The 17,540-nt window shown below is 38.0% G+C and overlaps 1 protein-coding gene across 5 annotated transcripts in view; it reads right to left on the bottom strand.

The window, feature by feature from the left end:
- Positions 1-1,081: 1,081 nt before the first annotated feature.
- The window catches only part of WDR20 (WD repeat domain 20), a 45,725-nt gene continuing 29,266 nt past the window's right edge, over positions 1,082-17,540 (bottom strand). Inside the window, exons 3-4 of one of the 5 annotated variants that reach the window (XR_005701472.2) lie at positions 11,211-14,293; positions 1,082-1,986 (exon numbers count right to left, since the gene is read on the bottom strand). Coding sequence is in view for 4 of the 5 variants with exons in the window: in XM_040068308.2 (XP_039924242.1) it covers positions 8,062-8,151; positions 13,016-14,293 (1,368 nt within the window). In the remaining variant the exon portion in view is untranslated. Of the gene's footprint in view, positions 1,987-6,825; positions 8,152-8,468; positions 14,294-17,540 lie in introns of those variants that run through there. The other 4 variants (XM_040068309.2, XM_040068310.2, XM_040068308.2 and 1 more) reach the window with 4 other exon arrangements.

Raw genomic sequence — 17,540 nt, forward strand, 5'->3', positions numbered from 1 at the left:
CTTGCTCAGTTTCAGTATTTTCCCCGTTCCTTGTATTTTAGAAGACAGATTAAAAACTGTAAAGCACAGCTCCATCTTCAGTAAAGCAGGGAACTAATTCCCAGCTTAATAAATGGATCTGGCAGTTCTCTACACGCTGGCTCCACTGCTAGGATAAGACTTAGTTACAAGCTACTGCAGTTGCTTTTCCCCAAATGCTCATTCATTTCCTGAAAACAAATCACTTCTCATGCCAGAAAATGTCTTCAGTTTACTTGTAATTAAAAAAGTTCTACCCAGCTTCATTGCTGGAGAGCAGGAAGGGCATTAACGTGCCCACAGATACAGTATGTGCACCCTCAGGCGAGTTTATGGTCCTGGGCAAGCATCCTCTGTTCTACTCTGCCTGCAGGATTCTGCAAATCCCAATTGTGAACATTACTGCATAAGATAAAAGGAAGCATATGATGGATACTTCTATTTTCTGTCATTCCGGGGCTGGACATGAAGCATTAATCTTTGCAAGAACCATTGAAAACAAGTTAAGTGGTGTGTTGACTGATTAAAAATGACAAGTGTTTAGACAAGCAGCATTAACCTCTGCAAATCCATGGATATGTCTATCCCAATCACATTTACCAGTTTAAGATCATTGAATTATAAATGAGATAGATGCCTGATGTAAGACAAACGAGTCTCAGAAATGCTACTCCAATATGTTAACCCAGTTTCTGACTGACAAGTCAGAAAGCGTGTAAGCTACTGCTATGGGATCTTCCACTTCCCAACTCCAAATGCACATGACAACAAAATCCTTACCCCATGAAGTTGCCTCTGTGAGACTGCTGCTGTATGATGTATTTAAACTGCAGGATGTGTTTGGAGATAAGCCATTAAGAACAAGAACAGAACAATCGTATTTCACTTTCCTAACTGAAATTCAATTCTATTAAATATGAAGCAATGTTCTAGGTGAGGTATTTTTGAAAGGAATTTGTTCTACAAAGTTTAGATAGTATTTCTGTACCAAACATTTAATTCAACAAAGAATTGGTTACATCAAAAGTGATTGGATTTGAACAGAAATAAACAAAAATGCATATTCAAGATAGTTTAATATGTATTTTCTGAATTAGAAATATCACTTTCTTAAATGAATGAGAATTTCTAGTGTAATGATCCATTACTCCCCTCCCCCATCACTGAATTACATTTTTTATACATATAATACAGAGCCGATTGCAGTTGGAAACAACAATATTAAAATAAATGTTTAATAGATACAAAGGATCTTTTCTCCACAACATAGTTTTTCTGGTGTCTGGACACCATTTTTAAAGTAATTCTCTATAAGCATTAAACTATTTAAGTGCAAAACAATTTTGTTTTAAAAAAATCTATGATTGCAGCATCCATCTTCCTGAAAAACATTTTGAAGCCAGAAAGTAATGACTTTCATTTTCCATGAGTGCATTCCAGGCTGTCTTCTAGCCATCTCTGGTTAAAAAAATCAGTGCAAAATAAACAATGGTGAAGTACTAGTTTAACCATTGAACTTACTTGAATTTAAGAAACATATCTTATTTTACACTATATATAATATATATATATATATATCTTTTATTTATATATTTATAGAGAGATTAAATTACACTGGACTTGAAAAGTATAAAGAAAACAAAAATGTTACTACTTTTTCCTGCAGCACTAAAGGAAGCTTTTTGCTTTTTCTCCAATGCAAACTCTTCCTTGGGTGAGCAGCCTAGCAGGATCAGCTGTAGTGAGAACTCCTTACATTTGTCCTTTGCAAGTCACTATGTGATTCACATAATTCCATGTTTACACTCTGCCACATTATAATTTGTGATGCTCTTTGCCTGAAGAACAGCTCCTGGTTCCACTGTCATTACTTCTTGTCCTGCGTTCAGAGATTTGCTAGCAGTAGTGTGATGGCTATACTACAGTTCCACTTGGAGAATTGGCCTGGTTTTGGGATGACAATAAACCCTGCAAACAAAGCAGTTTACATTAATCCAGCAAGAGAACCTGACATGAATTTTATAAACTTCTTAACCTGAACCTACAATGAGTACAGTTGATTTTAACCAACACTTGCTTACTTCAGACATCAGCACCTTCTCTCCTACAAAGGCTCTAAGTCACCACGGTCTCAGCCAAGCAGCACACAAAGAGCTCTCAGACGGGAAGGAACGTGTGCGTTTATGACATGGAATGGATCTGATCCAGCATTTGGTTTAATCTACCTTGCACTTGGGAGTCATAGTGAACTGTGAAACTTCAAAAATCATACACCAAAAAAGTGATCAGCATTCTACTGGGGTGGTGTCAAACAAACCTATTTCAGTATCAGTATGTTTGACACCCTGACCTGATACAGGGAAATGCTCCATCTCTTAAATGTGATTGAGTATTACAAGCTTTGAATGGAAAAATAGCTCATCTAACCAAAAACTTGTTTTGGTAATTTTAAAATGGAATGAAACACTGATGAGAGTTCAGTAAAGATTCTTACTACAGTTCACACTCAGGAAAACTTGGTAGCAGCTCTTCTAACTACCTTGCCATTCAAATCAAGAGACTTATTTCACACACAGCCCCACGACTGCACAGTGCCCCTCACTACACAGAGGCTGCTGCTCTGTGTTAAGGCAACTGCACCTTACAGATTAAACCTATGAGTACCAATGGACAGACTCCATTTCAGATTTATGCACAGTAACTCCTTTTTAATCATTCACATAAAAGTAACTTTATCAGGCTTATTTAGGAAAAGCTTATTGTCAAAATACAATTTAGCCTTCATTAGTTAGTCCTACTGAATGCCAGCAGGCCAAGGAGCATGCTGGCAGCTAGAAGCACACCAGCAAGTATCCCCATGCAACTCCGCACCTCGAAGGTATAAATACACTTTCAGCAGCTCCTCTAAGCAGCTCCCAACTTAGATTCTTATTTCAAAATTAAGAACCTGGGACTCAGATCCATCAAACTAGACAAAATCAGGCAGTAATTGTTATACAAACAGAAGACAGAATTATATCACTTCTTCAGAATCTACAGGAGCTCTTTCACACTTGGACCCAAAAACTGAGAGGTCATGATGATGGAAGTAAACCCTGACCTCTGAAGAGGCAAAAGAGGGCCGGACTGACTGGATGCAAGTCATCAAATTTCTGTTAAAATCAAAGCCCTTCTTTTTAAAAAAACATCTGATAATTTCAGACACATCATGAACCTGGACAGTTTGCAGGATTTATGGCAGACTGTGTATTTGCAGATGGTCCATATGACATTTATATATAACAAAGCACATGGCACTTTACTTGGTGCCTTCCATAGACCTCACCTGAAGGAACCTGAACACCTTTATTTGTATTTGTTTATTCAGGCAATATCTGATTCAAACACTGTTGAGGTAGACTGAAGTGGGTTGTTCTTTACTCTTGACATTCAGGATGTGCAAAGATCCTGCATATTTCATGAGAACAAAAAGTTTCCTAGTTACTACTTAAGGACTAGATGGTGAAAGAAGGCAGAACTTTAGAACAAACAAACCACTGAAGCACTTGAAATTTCTGCCAGGAAGTTTGGTTGGAAAGTGACATGATTGAATCAGAATTGACTAGTTCATTACTGAAGCATTCCTCACAAGTCTATTAAATCCAGCAGCAACTAGAAGGTCGTTCATGTCAGAAGATTACCTCCACTAAGCAACTTTGAAGTATCCTGGAAAAAGACATCCAAAGGTATTATATTCAGTCTTAATTAAATCAGCAATCCAAACTGTTCATATGCAATTATGTGCTTTATAAGCACACAGGAAGCTCTAGGGGTGGCATAATGTCTTTTTCAATAGGCTCATAACCAGCCTATAATCCCTATTCTAGCATTGGATTTACACTGAAACACAACCAACTGCTGGGAAACAAAACAGAGTTATTTTCCTAAGATTCCTCTAGAAACTGGCAGCACATACTGAAATTCAGTGTGGTGCCTTATTCCCTGTGAACTACCAGTCACTCTAGAATGCAAGTTCCAACACTAGGAACAAGGAGTCAGTCCTGGTTACATCTCACAGGTGGTGAATGCTCCCTCTTTGAAGAGCAGCAGCTCAGTGCAGATGGCTTTCAATGAGTACCAGGAATTCCTTGTGTTTCAGTCCTTGCTCTGAATTAATTCTGCAACTCTGAGCAGGCAAGCCAGAGGAACATCAAAGCAGAAATAACTTCAAGACCAATATCCTTGTGCTCCTGCAGATGGAACAAATATACACAAGCACTGCCTTAATACTAGCACTAGGCTATGATGCCATTCAGAAATTCACTCTCAGGGGAGAGACCAGAAAGTTTGTGAGTCAAGTACTTGATTTCAGAAGACATCTTAGATGTTCATACGAGAAAAGCAAGACTATGAATTTGTTTTTTAGGCACGTAAGTTTCACCAAAGTGGTGAGTTCTCAGTGGGTCCTGATTAAAACAAAAATTCTACAAAATTTTGCCGCTGTATCAGGGCCTTCCAAGCAAGGCTGTTCATGAGGTTGTGTTTGGTGTAACACAGGAGACAGGAAAACAAAGAAAAGAAAGTAAGGGCTCAAATAAAGTTACTGCTTTGATACACAAGTTCACAGTAAGTCTCCTCTGTGATACAAAGGGCGTGGGATTAGAAGAGCTGTTACATTCTCTGGAAGAATATGATGGGTGAAGTAATGAAAAAGAATAAAAAGCTCCTGCCTGTAAAGAAAGAAGAAAGCCATTAGAGTGCAGTGCTTTCTGTGACAGAACCACCCAGTCTGGTCAATCAAGTGGGAAAAGATGGAACAAAAGCTGCAGCAATTCATTAGAGCAACAGCCAAGTCAGCCTGTTTAACAGCTGTGACAGGAAACATGGGAGAGCAGAGCCACAACAGCTGCAGCTCTGCTGCATGGTGCAGCAGCTTCAGGCTTAAGGACAAACAGATCCCACTGAGCCAACAGCAGGAGCAAATTAAGACACTGCTCAAAAGTTTTGTAAATAAATGTAGTGTTTTATTAGCAGTAGTATTTTGTCAGCATTTGAGTCTAGCAGGCGTGGGAAATGGAAGAGTTATGAGATCCAAGACAGGCATTGAGTAAATAAATATTCATCCCAACCTCGGAGAAGTAGCTGCTGTCCCATGTGCCATCTTAACAGGACACTCCACAGCTGAGCAATGCAGCTTTCAGAGGATGGGGTCATTTTTCTTGTCAATTAGTGCTGTGAGTATTGAACACAGGCTGCTTCAGCACTAACTAGCTGCTAGGGCTATGCTGTTTATCCATGCATTCTCTGACTTCCTGAAACACACAGGACTTTGCACATCTGGTAAAAATACAGTGGCATGGGTAGAATGAAAAGCCACAACAAATACAGTCAGGAAAGCCACTTGCACCCAAGGTTTGTGGCACTCATCGCTGGGGTCCGTTCGCTGCAGCAGCATGAACACACACCCTCCTCACTATGGGATGGTGAGGAGAGGGGTGGGTATATTTTTTAAAATTCTACATACTATCCAGACAAAAGTTTAGGGCTTTTTTCCAAAGACACGAAACAACGTTTCACAACAGAAACTAATTCTGTGAATGATCAGCATGTAATTGCTGTATTAAAAAAGAAAAAAATCAGGAAGATACTGCAATACTAAGTAAGAAAAACGTCAACAGTAGCCACTGAGTTAATATTTTCTTAATTTAAATTAGAAGAGGTGTAATTGGAGCCAAAGGTGCAATCGTACATAGTTTCACTAATCTAGATAATAAACGGCAAGTTTGGACACGCAAGCAGGATACAGAAAGTGCATGTCCCCTTCAGGGAAGCAACTCTGCTGGCACTCAGAACGTGCTGGATGCCAAACTCTGCTTATCTTTCTCCTTTCTAGTTTGAAATTGAAAGGTCGAAAAAATAAAGGAAAGGATCCAACATAACAACCAATCCAATGTAAAAAAAGAAGTCTCACAGTACACTTCACTAATGCAGTTAAACTAATTAAAATATGGCAGAATTAACAAATGCCCATACAAGAAGGGTACTGATTTTTTAAACCAGTTCTACTACTGTCAGTATATAAAATAATGGGAAATTATTATTTGAAAAATACTCCAGGAGTAGTTTATTCTTGTCCAGAACTGTGATATTCCTGGAGTAATTAGGGTTATTACGTAACTAAAGTTACAAAGTAATTTGGACTGACAGCTTTGCTTGAGAAAAGAGCCCACGGTCCATTACAGAGTTTGAGCAGTAAATACACCAAAACCAAAGTGAGATTTCTCACATTTGTTTAAAGTTCTGCAGTTAAATCAGCTGAATTGGTTTTAAGATTTGCATGAAAAATCTTCAAGTTCCTTATCCAAACAAATAAATGTTTAACAGCAAAAGCTTCTGAACTGCATGATATTACTGAATCAGATATTAATCTCTAATGGAGTAATAAAATTAATTAACTGAAAATGCTCAGGAAAGCACATGCTGTTCATTCACGTAACATGCTACAGAGAAATATTGTGTACAGGATTTAGTGGGATACAGCAAAGCTGATAGCTGTCTTTACAGTTTGTGTGTTTATAAATGGGCTTTTAAATTTCTATTCCATTTGCCTTTTTTTTTCCTGTTCTGGTAACATTACACTAAACTATAACTACATAAACCATTTGACACCAAACCCTATAAAAGACTGTAGCACATTTAAGGTTTCACTTGCAAATTCTCTGTGTATACAAAGGAGTTTTTCTCTTAACAGAGGCCACTGTGGCGGGGGGAGCGGGGGAAGAAAAAAAAAAAAAAAAAAAAATTTTCAAGGTTTGTAGAAAAGCATCAGTAGCTAAAAAATCTGTCCAGTGTGGCACTAGGTGAATGGAAGATATGCAGGTCCAAGAGGAAAAAAAAAGAAATTATTATGCAACTACTTGGGTGCCGGAAAATGCAGAAAAGACTTTTGCCAGCAGAAACCTGACCCGGCTCGAAAAATAGGACCTTAAGCTTCATTCACATAGTAAGGGTTCACATACTTAGAAATGGTTGTTTCTCTACTTTCCTCAAACTACAAAAGTCAGTGAAGCGTAAAATTTTCAGTTCAGAAAATAATGAAATTGAGATAAACCAGGGAAAACCTCAGGGAAAAGCAACCCCATGTGAGTTAGCTGTAAAGTGACTGTGGTCTTAGCAGAACAAAGGAGCCAAATGAATTTGATAAGGTTGAGCAGCACCTACCTAAAATCCAGCTTCAAAACCCAGAAAATAGCATGCTCTTACAAGTTATTTCCTTGAGAAGTTTGTGCAACATTATTAAAGGCAAGTAAAATGATACCTTCATGTTTCAAGATATATTTTGCCAAATACCTTCTCTGACCACAAAACCTATGGAAGCTGGGTTTTGTCTCAGGCTCACACTGACTATTGAGAAACTGGTTTGACCAACCAGTTCTTGCATCATTTGATATAACTGGATGTTCCAGAAGTGTTTAAGCAGATTTAATTTTATTCCTTCACTAGCCCCTGTTCTTAAATATGCATCTATGTTCTATGTATAGATCATCACAATGGTCAATCAATACCTCTGAAGTACCACAAAGTTCTCAAGTTTACATAAGATGATTGCCTCAGCTTTAGTCTACAGAGTATTTTTGCATAAGAGTCAAACAAGAGTCCTCCCTGTCAGACTGGACCCAAAGTAACTCACTCTTACACTGAAACGCCTCAAAAATTACTCTGAAACACTTCAGTAAATAGCATTTGTTTGGCTTTTTCTTTGTTAACAAAGAATCACCACAGCAAAGGTGAGACAATCCCTAACGCCTCAAATGGAATGGCAACATCTGAAGTCTTCACCTAAATTTGCTCCAAGAAATTTTGCAACCAAAGTTTTAGACTAGTTTATTTGAGTTCAGATGAGTTTCATTCTAGACTGCTTTTTTCTAGACAGAAAATCATCTGTATAACCATCTCCTTGGGGCTGTAAATTCAGCAATCATTAGGTAAACACCAAGATCTAAAGCTGGAATAAAGAACATACCCTGCACCAGAGTCCACAGAGGAAAGAGCTCCTGTAGAGTCCTAGAAGGAATGACGACACTCTGCCCCAGCTCCTACCGGACAGGTGTGCAGAGAGAATCTAGATACAGCCATGTCTGTGTTCTGCTGAATCTGAGTTTAAACAAGTTTGAAAAGCGGCTTGGTAAGTATTCTGTTTCACGTTACTCTAGCCCTAAAAAAAATAGCTACCATGAGTCATGACCTTATCAGCAAGATTTAAACATCAAAACATCTGCACAGTCTTGAGACGAATTGAAAAAATTTCTCAGAGCAGGTTACAGATGCGATCAACTTCTTACTTTAAAGCACGGCAAGTTAACATTGTGGCCATTTGTTCAGCACAGTGTGAGAGCACAAGACCACCTAAGCACTGCAAGATAAATTAAAACTCAAATGTGGAAAGGACTATTGAAAGTTATCTACATTTACAGTTCAATCACACATTTTTATTTAACATCAGTATACAGAGGACAAACCCCAGCAAGTTATTTTGTAATGTCAAGTATTTAGTAAAGTTCTTCAGCTGTAACAGTGACAATAGAACAGCTAAAAATAAGCAGTATGAAACAAACATGATCTTCTTAAAATTATAAATATACCAACAATACTTCTTAAAGCTTAATTATTGCAACAGTTAAATTAACAATAGTTCATGTTAGAAAGGCTCTATGAAATTTATTCAAGTTGTCAAGAAATTAGATGGTAGTGTAAAAAGGAAATACATATGAATTTTACTTTTGATTTTCACTAAAGGTAGTCAATACAATTTGTACAGTATCACCTAACATGTCAATCTTTAACAAACTCCAGTATACAGAATCATAAAATGCAGAAAAAATAGTTTAATCTTTACATGTAAATTAACAGTAAATTAACTGACACAAATTTTATTATTGTAACATAAGCAGGCCAGCATTTTAAATATTAATTTAGTCGTTTTATGTTGTTAAAGGGGCAGACATATACAGTCATTCCAAGTACATACTCAAATTTTAAGAGGTGATAATTCAGAACATGGGTTTTCTAGAAAGCGTTTAGTAAAAGTCATGTTATTTCCTAATCCAGACATCCTCATCATAAAGCCTTTACAGGGTTATGATCTCTCCTGGCTTTACTGGAGCCACTTGTCACACCTCCTCACACACGCACACACACACACCTTGCTATAAATATCACACCAGTGTACTCTAGGTTCAATTCACCCTGATAGTGCGGGTATGCCATGTGCAACTTTGCTACTGTGCACATTACAGAAAGCTTCAAATTTCAGCATGGTAACCTGAAGTCGCATAGCTGTGTTTCAGTTTAACTATAATCATCCCTGAAGTTTATACAGATACCGTATCACGTTGAAAGGAATCTATTTGATAGTACTTAAATACCAGCAATTGAACTTCAATTGTAATGATGAAATGCTCCTTTCCACTGAGGAAGAATTAGTATGTATAGCTGCTTGTCTCACTCAAATATAGTACATGAATGTTTAAGTACTTTCACTAAAACAGAAGTCATACTAAAACATGATACTGTACTACCGTTGTAGTTAATTAGAAAATTCAAGGATGTTATAATTTAAGTTTTCCTGTACAATAAGTCAAATAAATAAATTTCATGTGCATTTGTTTTACAAAGTGGTAGGATGTTTCTCTTGCTAGGTTATACACTGCCATTTCATCTGGGGACACTTCTGGCCAATCTTACCTTGAGCTTTCTGACACAGGGAACTCACTGGCAACTTTCATTGACATAAAATGGAGTCACTGTACAGTGAACAGTCAGTTCTAAAGTCCAACAGAGAAATCACCTAAGCAGTTACTCTGACCACTGAGTTCAGAGAAAACTTATTTTGCATACCCAAGTACCACTTTGGGGTTTTGTGGGTTGGTTTTGTTGGGGTTTTTTAATTGCTTCTGCAATTCCTGTAATTCCATTTGACAAAGCAGCACAATAAAGTTTACTTTTGTCCTTTCCAAATTCTGTTTCTAAGTTTTCAGATCAATCCAACAGTTCTGTAATCCCATGTACGTTTCCTGTCAGGGCCTGGGAAAGACAGGGGTGAGAGATGACAGCTAATTGTCACCATGTTGAGAAGAAAAGTTCATACTCTTGTTAAGGCAACCTATTTTTCTGACCGCCCTGAACCTTCTCTCATAGAACCCAGCTCAAAAAAAAGGGGAAAAAAAAAAAAAAAAAAAAGAATACAAAATGAAACTAATGAACCCTGAGCCTCATCCAATTTGTTTCTAATTGAATTTTGCCATTCACTTCACTTCACTGACTGGGAGCTGGCAGAGCAGTTCTGGAAGTGCAATGCAAGAACGGTACAGCCCATGAGGAAGCTCAAGGTATGATTTTGCACACACTGAAGCAGAAATGTCAGCACTGTAGAGACTATCAACTACCACAGGGATCATGGCTGAAGAGACACTCCTGGATTTTTTTTCTACTCGGGGCAGCACAAGCCCAACCAGAAAAAAAAAAACGGCACTTGTCATACCCTGCCCAATTATCCAGTGCATGTTTTGATGGCTGTTGGAAGTAAGAGGGAAGGGTAGCACTGGCTCAATGGAAATTACATTAGACACTGCAAGCCTCCTTTGCTTTTCCACCCAATTCTTTCTTTAGGCTAGCAGTGGCATCAAGTTAATGAAGGCCTTTTGAGGCAGTGATGGAAGCAGCAGCAAGATTCAGGGGCTTTCACTCTATAGAGCTGGCAGACAAAAAAGTGACGGAGCTTTAAGATCACTTGGGGAGCCATATGTCAAAGGAAGACTAGAAATAGCAACTTTAAACCCCAGAGTAATGGGACAACCTAGGATAAAACAGCTGGTGAAACAGAAATGATGGTGTATAACCCAGTAAGAAAGACATCACCATGAGTGTTTTATACTTTGACAATTCTCTTTAAATAAAATTAAGTGCTTTCCTATAAACAAAAAGGATGTCCATAACGTCCTTCTGGCACAAGTATTTTCCTTACAAAGCCCTGTAAACATGCCACCAAAATTTAGCTTTTACCAGCAGAGTGAGCTCACTAGAAATGCAAGTGAAATCAGAACCAAATTAATTTGAAAATTTCTAAGTAAATACATCCTAAAGAATATGGCATTTACATCAGTGTGCAATATATTAATTTTGAAAGTGATAACTTCAGCATGAAAATTACTTACCTGTAGTTAAAGTTTTCCATATTGGCCAATACATAAATCCTGATTTTTGGTACTGCATACTTTATCTCTGAAATATTTGAAATGTCATATTCCAAATCAAAGTCAATACACAAAAATATTTAAGTTATACTCAGTCTAACAAACCCACTTCAGCCACTGAAAATAAACGTGACAGTGTAGTGTTTAATAGTATGCAAAGGAGTTTTAGAACAAAAAGAGAATGTAGCTCACAACAGCAATCTGAGGCACTGCTGTAGTTGATAAGATGTGAAGTGCACTGAGTCACACAAGTATAACTCCTTTAATACTTTCATTTTGAGCAAACATTTTAAATAATTTAGTGTTTTAAGGGAATGCATTTTTTAAAAATTTTTTAAATTAATGCTGGATTTATAGTTCTCAAGCAAAAAAATACTTTTAAGTAACATCTTCCTCCCTTCTGCCATAAAGGGGTTTTTAATTTTAAGTTTTAGATTCAACCTTTAAATATGCATTAAGATGCTGGACAGACACAGATGTTTATGCATACCTATGACAAATTTGATAAGGTCTCAAAAAAGCCTACATTGTACAAACAATTTTAAGAAAAATTATTGAGTTTTACTTGCAAGTTTATAGTAGTGAAGATGTGGTATCTAAATATATACAGTACCTCTGCTTCAAATGTCAGATTTATGAACCAAATGGTTAAAATCTAACAAACCACATTTTCATTTAAGTTGCTCAACATGGCATTATTCGGGTATTGCCAGATCATTTCTTTCAGTTCAGGTGATAATCTACATTCCCTTTCAGAAATTTTCACAAAAGTAACGGTCCTTTTCCTCAGATCAACTCTGGAAATGTTTTCATAGCTGTAGTCCTTTGAACTGTTGCTGGCAGGCATAGCTATTGTAGCACAAAGTACTTTTGATTGTAAGAATCACCACACTTAGCTTCAGTCAAAATTTAGCTATCTATACATTGGACAGAAGAAAAAGAAAATATTACAGGTGTTCAAGTGCATCAACAACAAGAGTGAAAACTAGTAATAGACTAAGGTAGGTTCAGCTGATGGAACAGGTACCATCAAAAACACGAGCTGGTAGTGGTTGAACTGCCTAACAAATCTGACAGGAACAGAACACCGAAAATACTGAGAGAAAGCTTGCAGGATTTTCCCTAACTTAAATACATAAATCAAAACCTGGCTAAAATTAGAGTTCCTTGATAATACTGATTCACAATTCAAGAGCATAAACTACAGTCAGAACAGGGCTCACGAATCTGTGCATAAAATGGCTGACGTTTTAGTAAGAAGTGGTTTCATATTAATGGCAGGCCACCACAGAAAAATATGGAGGAATAAAACACTTTGGTTTTCATTTTTTCAGAGGCTCACGTTTCTCATTAGACTTAGAAGCAGCAGCTTTTCATAAGCTACTCTCATTGGGAGTGCTTATTTTGTAGAAAACATTAGAAGGATTATGATTATTTTAGTGTTTGACAGGTTTTACTTCAATTTTTACATAAATAGCTTTCAACATATTGTGGTTATGCTTAAGTATAAGAACACTGATCAATAGTTTAGATGCACAGTATTTATTTCTTCTGCTGGAAGGCAACTATATTTAATAATTTTATCCAAGACACTTCAAATCATTCAGAAATATGGCATGCAGTATCCAAAAGTATGGCTCTGAGGATATTTTTTTTTTTTTACATTAAGCATAAAGAAATTTTATATTCAACATTCATTATATTTCAAGAAAACTATCTATTCAGAGTTCTAGTTCTTTGATGCAGCATTAAGGATTAAAACTTACCACTTTACCAGGCCTTGCCCATGTGCAAATAAATCCCTCCTGACAAGCAGTGACTATACAGTCTTCAAGAAAAATTAACACAGTCAGTCTTTCATGTGCTATCTTTTTACAGATAAGAGGCTCTAACAAGGGAACATCTTCCATTCGGGGACAGAGAGGTGTTCCCAAAGTTTTAGCTGGGTCCGTTTTGGTTTTAGTAACTAGGTTCAGTTTGTCACTGCTCTTGCTAGATATATGTCCCATGCTATGGTTTCTCTTGTGATCTTTTTCATGGTGTCTTTCCTTCCGATCGTGTAGCGACAAGGTTGCAAATTTACTAACGCCAGAAGCAATGGCACCATCCATGACACTGCTTTTACTGCCAGCATTTGAGACTGCAGAGTGTGGAAGGCTGTTTGACCGTGGAAGAGGAGGGGGTACAGAGTTTCCAGGTGTTGTGATACTGTTTCCATTACTTCCTGGGTTAGTTCCACCACTTCCCGCAGGTGGACTTGTGGCATTCATGACATTTGTATGTGTCCTTGCTCTTGAGAGAGGTTGGTGGGGGAAGAGGATATCTTCTGTAAGATCCCACAAACAGAGCTGTGTGTCCTGGCCTACTGAACCAAATCTATACGTAACACTCACTGGACGACTGTCTGTAGAGTTCCTTTTGGATAGTCTAGATTGCGTGCTATTCGCTCGATCTCTGCCAAAATGGAGGTCTTGGAAATCCTCATCACTTCCGCTAAATTCCATCGGATCGCTCTCTTCTACACTAGTGGTATATGGATCAAACGCAACAACACTGACCCACGATTTATGTCCATGGCCTCTCGCTATAACTCGACAGTCCACGAAAGACCAAACTGTCACCAAGTCATCCTCTCCGCCTGTCACTATGTATTTCCCATCGGGGCTCCAACACACACATAGCAATCCTCCAAAGTAGCTTTTCATTGTACCATGCAATTCCACCGAATCAAAGTTAAACACGCGAAGAAAACCATCCTGGCTCACGCACGCCAAGAACTTTCCGTCAGGGGAAAAGGCAAATTCATTCAGGGCACCCTCACCTACTGTCCATTTAAGCAGAGGGTTTCTTGTGGATTTACTCTTGCAAGTATGCACTGCAAAACTCTCTCCTTGTTTAAGTAGCTGGTAGTGCGGGGCTGTGGTACCACAAGTGTGCTCCACGTTATACAAGTACATATTGCCACTGGAATGAGCTACTAGGAAAAGGCTTTCCGAACCTGGTACCCATTTTACACAGGTTACTCGGGACTTGTCTATTAGTCTCTGTGAAAAACAAAGAAGATACACATCAGAAACTCTGAAAATTAAAAGTTTTCATGATAAACTGTAAATCTGAGCTTTCTGGGGGATGAGGAGCGATACTTCAATAAAGTGAACTTAACTTTCTAGACAGGAACTATGTTACTGTATCAGGCAAAAACTTAGCAGGCAGTAAAGAGGAAATTATTTTCAAAGTGATTTCAAAGGTTATTATTATGGTCCAGTCACACTCTACAAAGACCATATTTTGGTCGAGCCAATCCATTGCGAATCTAAAGGCAGTGCTCTTTGGTTTACGTTTCCCTGTGTAGGTTGAACAGCATGAGAAGGAAACAAGAAAACATTGATTAAGCTAAAGGGAAAAAAGGCAGTTATTCAACTGTATTATACAGCAAACAGGTTACAAATCAACAACAGTAAATTTAGGCTCTGATTTTATCTGAAATCACAAATAAAATGCAACCTCTGAAAAAAACTCTACCGGCTTTTACTGATTCAGGGGGCAAAGGCTGCATACACAGTGACCCTGTTATCATGTGGCTGGAAAGTGAGAAGGTAAATGCACGTGGCTGGGTCAATTCACAGGGCACTACAAACTTTTCACCTTACAATCCCCAGCCTCCAATTGTTTTTCTTTCAATAGCCAAGGACCTGTCAATACTGTTAGCACTTGATTAAGCACTTTCCTTTAAAACAAAATGTTTTAATAGAGTTCATTGCAAAAAAATGCATAGACATTATACAAACATTCCTGGTCATAATGTTTTCAATGCTCTAGGAACTGACAGGTAAATTTTGACTCCTTTGACTCCTGTAGTTCTGGTGCACTTCCACAACTTACCACGTTGACTGTGGCACCATTCGGCTGCAATTTGCAGACAAGTAATTCCTTACAAGCACATTCAAGATTTGTATTTGATACATTGATTGTAAGCAGAAAGAAGAGCTGAGCTACACAAAAGGAAAGAGTGCAAATATAAAGAGCCTAAGGAATACCAGAACAAGTTACAAAGGCCCTAAAAACAAAGAAGAAAAAAGAATCCTCTGAAAACCCTGCTTACACTGTTTATCACCCACAAAACCCTCAAACTAATGGGTAATACATCAGCTGTTATCTTTTGTGGAGCTGTCACTGGAAAGCAGCACCTGGCCATTTTAGATTACACTTCCGCTGCTGTCAACCTCAGTGTAAAACCAGAAAGCCTCTCTGCTGTAATTTCTCATTGGTTAAAACAGCCATGGTATATTTGACAGCTGAGAGATGTAACTAAATATGGCATTTACTCCATTCCTTCAAATGGAGTAGCTATAAAATAATACAGTCGATGATTCTGTTGTGAGATTTTTAACTAGTTTGTCGTGTATTCACTGATATATATCATGGATGTCTCAATAATGATGGCATCAGAAATATTAGAGAGAAAGTTACTTGGCACACAGCAGGAGCCCAGCTGGTTTCCTGTAGGCACCAGTCTTCTCACTGCCAATATAGCAACAAAAGCAAAATTTCTTGCTCTCTACTAAAGCAACTCAATCTGACACAACCTCTACTCGTAAGAGCACCTGCTCAAATTTTATACCAGAAATGGCACTTTATGCCCATAACCATGGTGGGCTACATGATCCTAAATACTGCAGAGAAACCCTGCAAACCTGATCTTTACTTCAAAGAAGTTGTGAAAAATGGAAGATTACGATTTGCAATGAGAACAGATCAGCTCAGGGAGACAAGATGCAGAGAGACTTTAACCTGACATGTACACATGACTACAACCAATCCCCTTCTCAAGATAAAAACTCTGAAGTTATGACTTTCAGGAGTTTTAGTTCTGCAGCACAACAAAGCTAGGCCTGCGGTCAGTAGGAGAAGCAGATGCATTACAAGAACGGTCTGAATGCAGCATCAGCAAATCAGTGAGGGATGTGAGATAAAGAGCTTATGTTCAGTTTGACAGGAGAATAGTAAGTGAAGAAGATTCGCTCACAAGTCAGAAACACGAGCCAAGATTATCTTGGTCATGATTTGAAGAATCTGAAGGGACAGAATTACAGGCACAGGCCACAAAGGACTGAAAAATCTGAAGCAATCAAAGAATATGCATTAAGGTCTTACACAGCTTTGGCAACAACGATACAGTACAAATTTAAAAGGAAAAAAAAAAAGGCTCAAGGCTTCAGTTTAAATTAAAAAAAAGGATTAAAAAGTAAGATGAAAAAACACTGGCTAGTTTGATAATAACCACTACCACGTGGAAACAACTGAATCTGTGAGGTACATTTGACCGGTCTGGGGAGTAAGAAAATATCACTGGTTTAATTTTGACACAGCTTGAAGGAGTACCACTGTGGATAGAGATAGATTTATGTAGGCAGCCACAAGCTGCACAGGATCTATCACTCACCCCAGCCTCTCATGTCCCTATCATCTTCAAAATCAATAGAATTAAAAAAAAAAAAAAAATAGTAACAAGTTAAGACTGTGCTAGGGCTATTGCATTTTATGTTCAACATAACCTGTCATAACAGGTTGATTTATTTCATGTATCATATATTTTCTGATTGCTATTCTGTTTGCTTCATCACAGCTGATAGTCAAAGCAAAGCTCTGGGCTACCCAAAGCACCAAATCCTCACAGGACAGGTGGTGAATTCTGTTACCTCTAGCACTAGTGCTGGATCTGTAGAACAATGTTAATGCTCATTCAGACCACCTTATGCCTATGGTTATTCCTAAAGACTATCTAAACTCAGAATATATTCAAAACCCAATAGGCACCTTCATCTTGAAGCAAATGAACTGGTTCAAACATCAGTGCTCACTAATGTTTCTGTGAAAGGGGTTTTAAATACAAGACAGAACCTACAAACTTCAATACTGTAACTGACAGAATAAAAATATGTATGTTTTAGAGTTGGTTGTAACTCCAGATAAGGTCAGCGAAGGAAACAAGAATCTGTAATTTAACTGTAGCCTATTGTGTGTGTAGTTTTGGTAGCACTGAACAAATCCTTTCATTAGTTTGGTAGAAGAGAGATCATCTCATTTAAATTTCCACCAAACGGTCAAAGTGTTCCATCACACTGAAGTAATCAGCCTATAGCACAGACAAAAAGCAATACTGGCTGATGGAAGTGGCTTCAGTGCTTCCAGCATCTGGGGAACACCACAGGAACTATTCAGCTTTGCACTGTAGTCCCCAGACATTAAACATTATCAAGGCCTGAAAAAGTGCACTGGGCCTTGATGTAA

This window comes from Hirundo rustica, chromosome 6 (assembly GCF_015227805.2).
Source record: "Hirundo rustica isolate bHirRus1 chromosome 6, bHirRus1.pri.v3, whole genome shotgun sequence".
NCBI classification, from domain to species: Eukaryota; Metazoa; Chordata; class Aves; order Passeriformes; family Hirundinidae; genus Hirundo; species Hirundo rustica.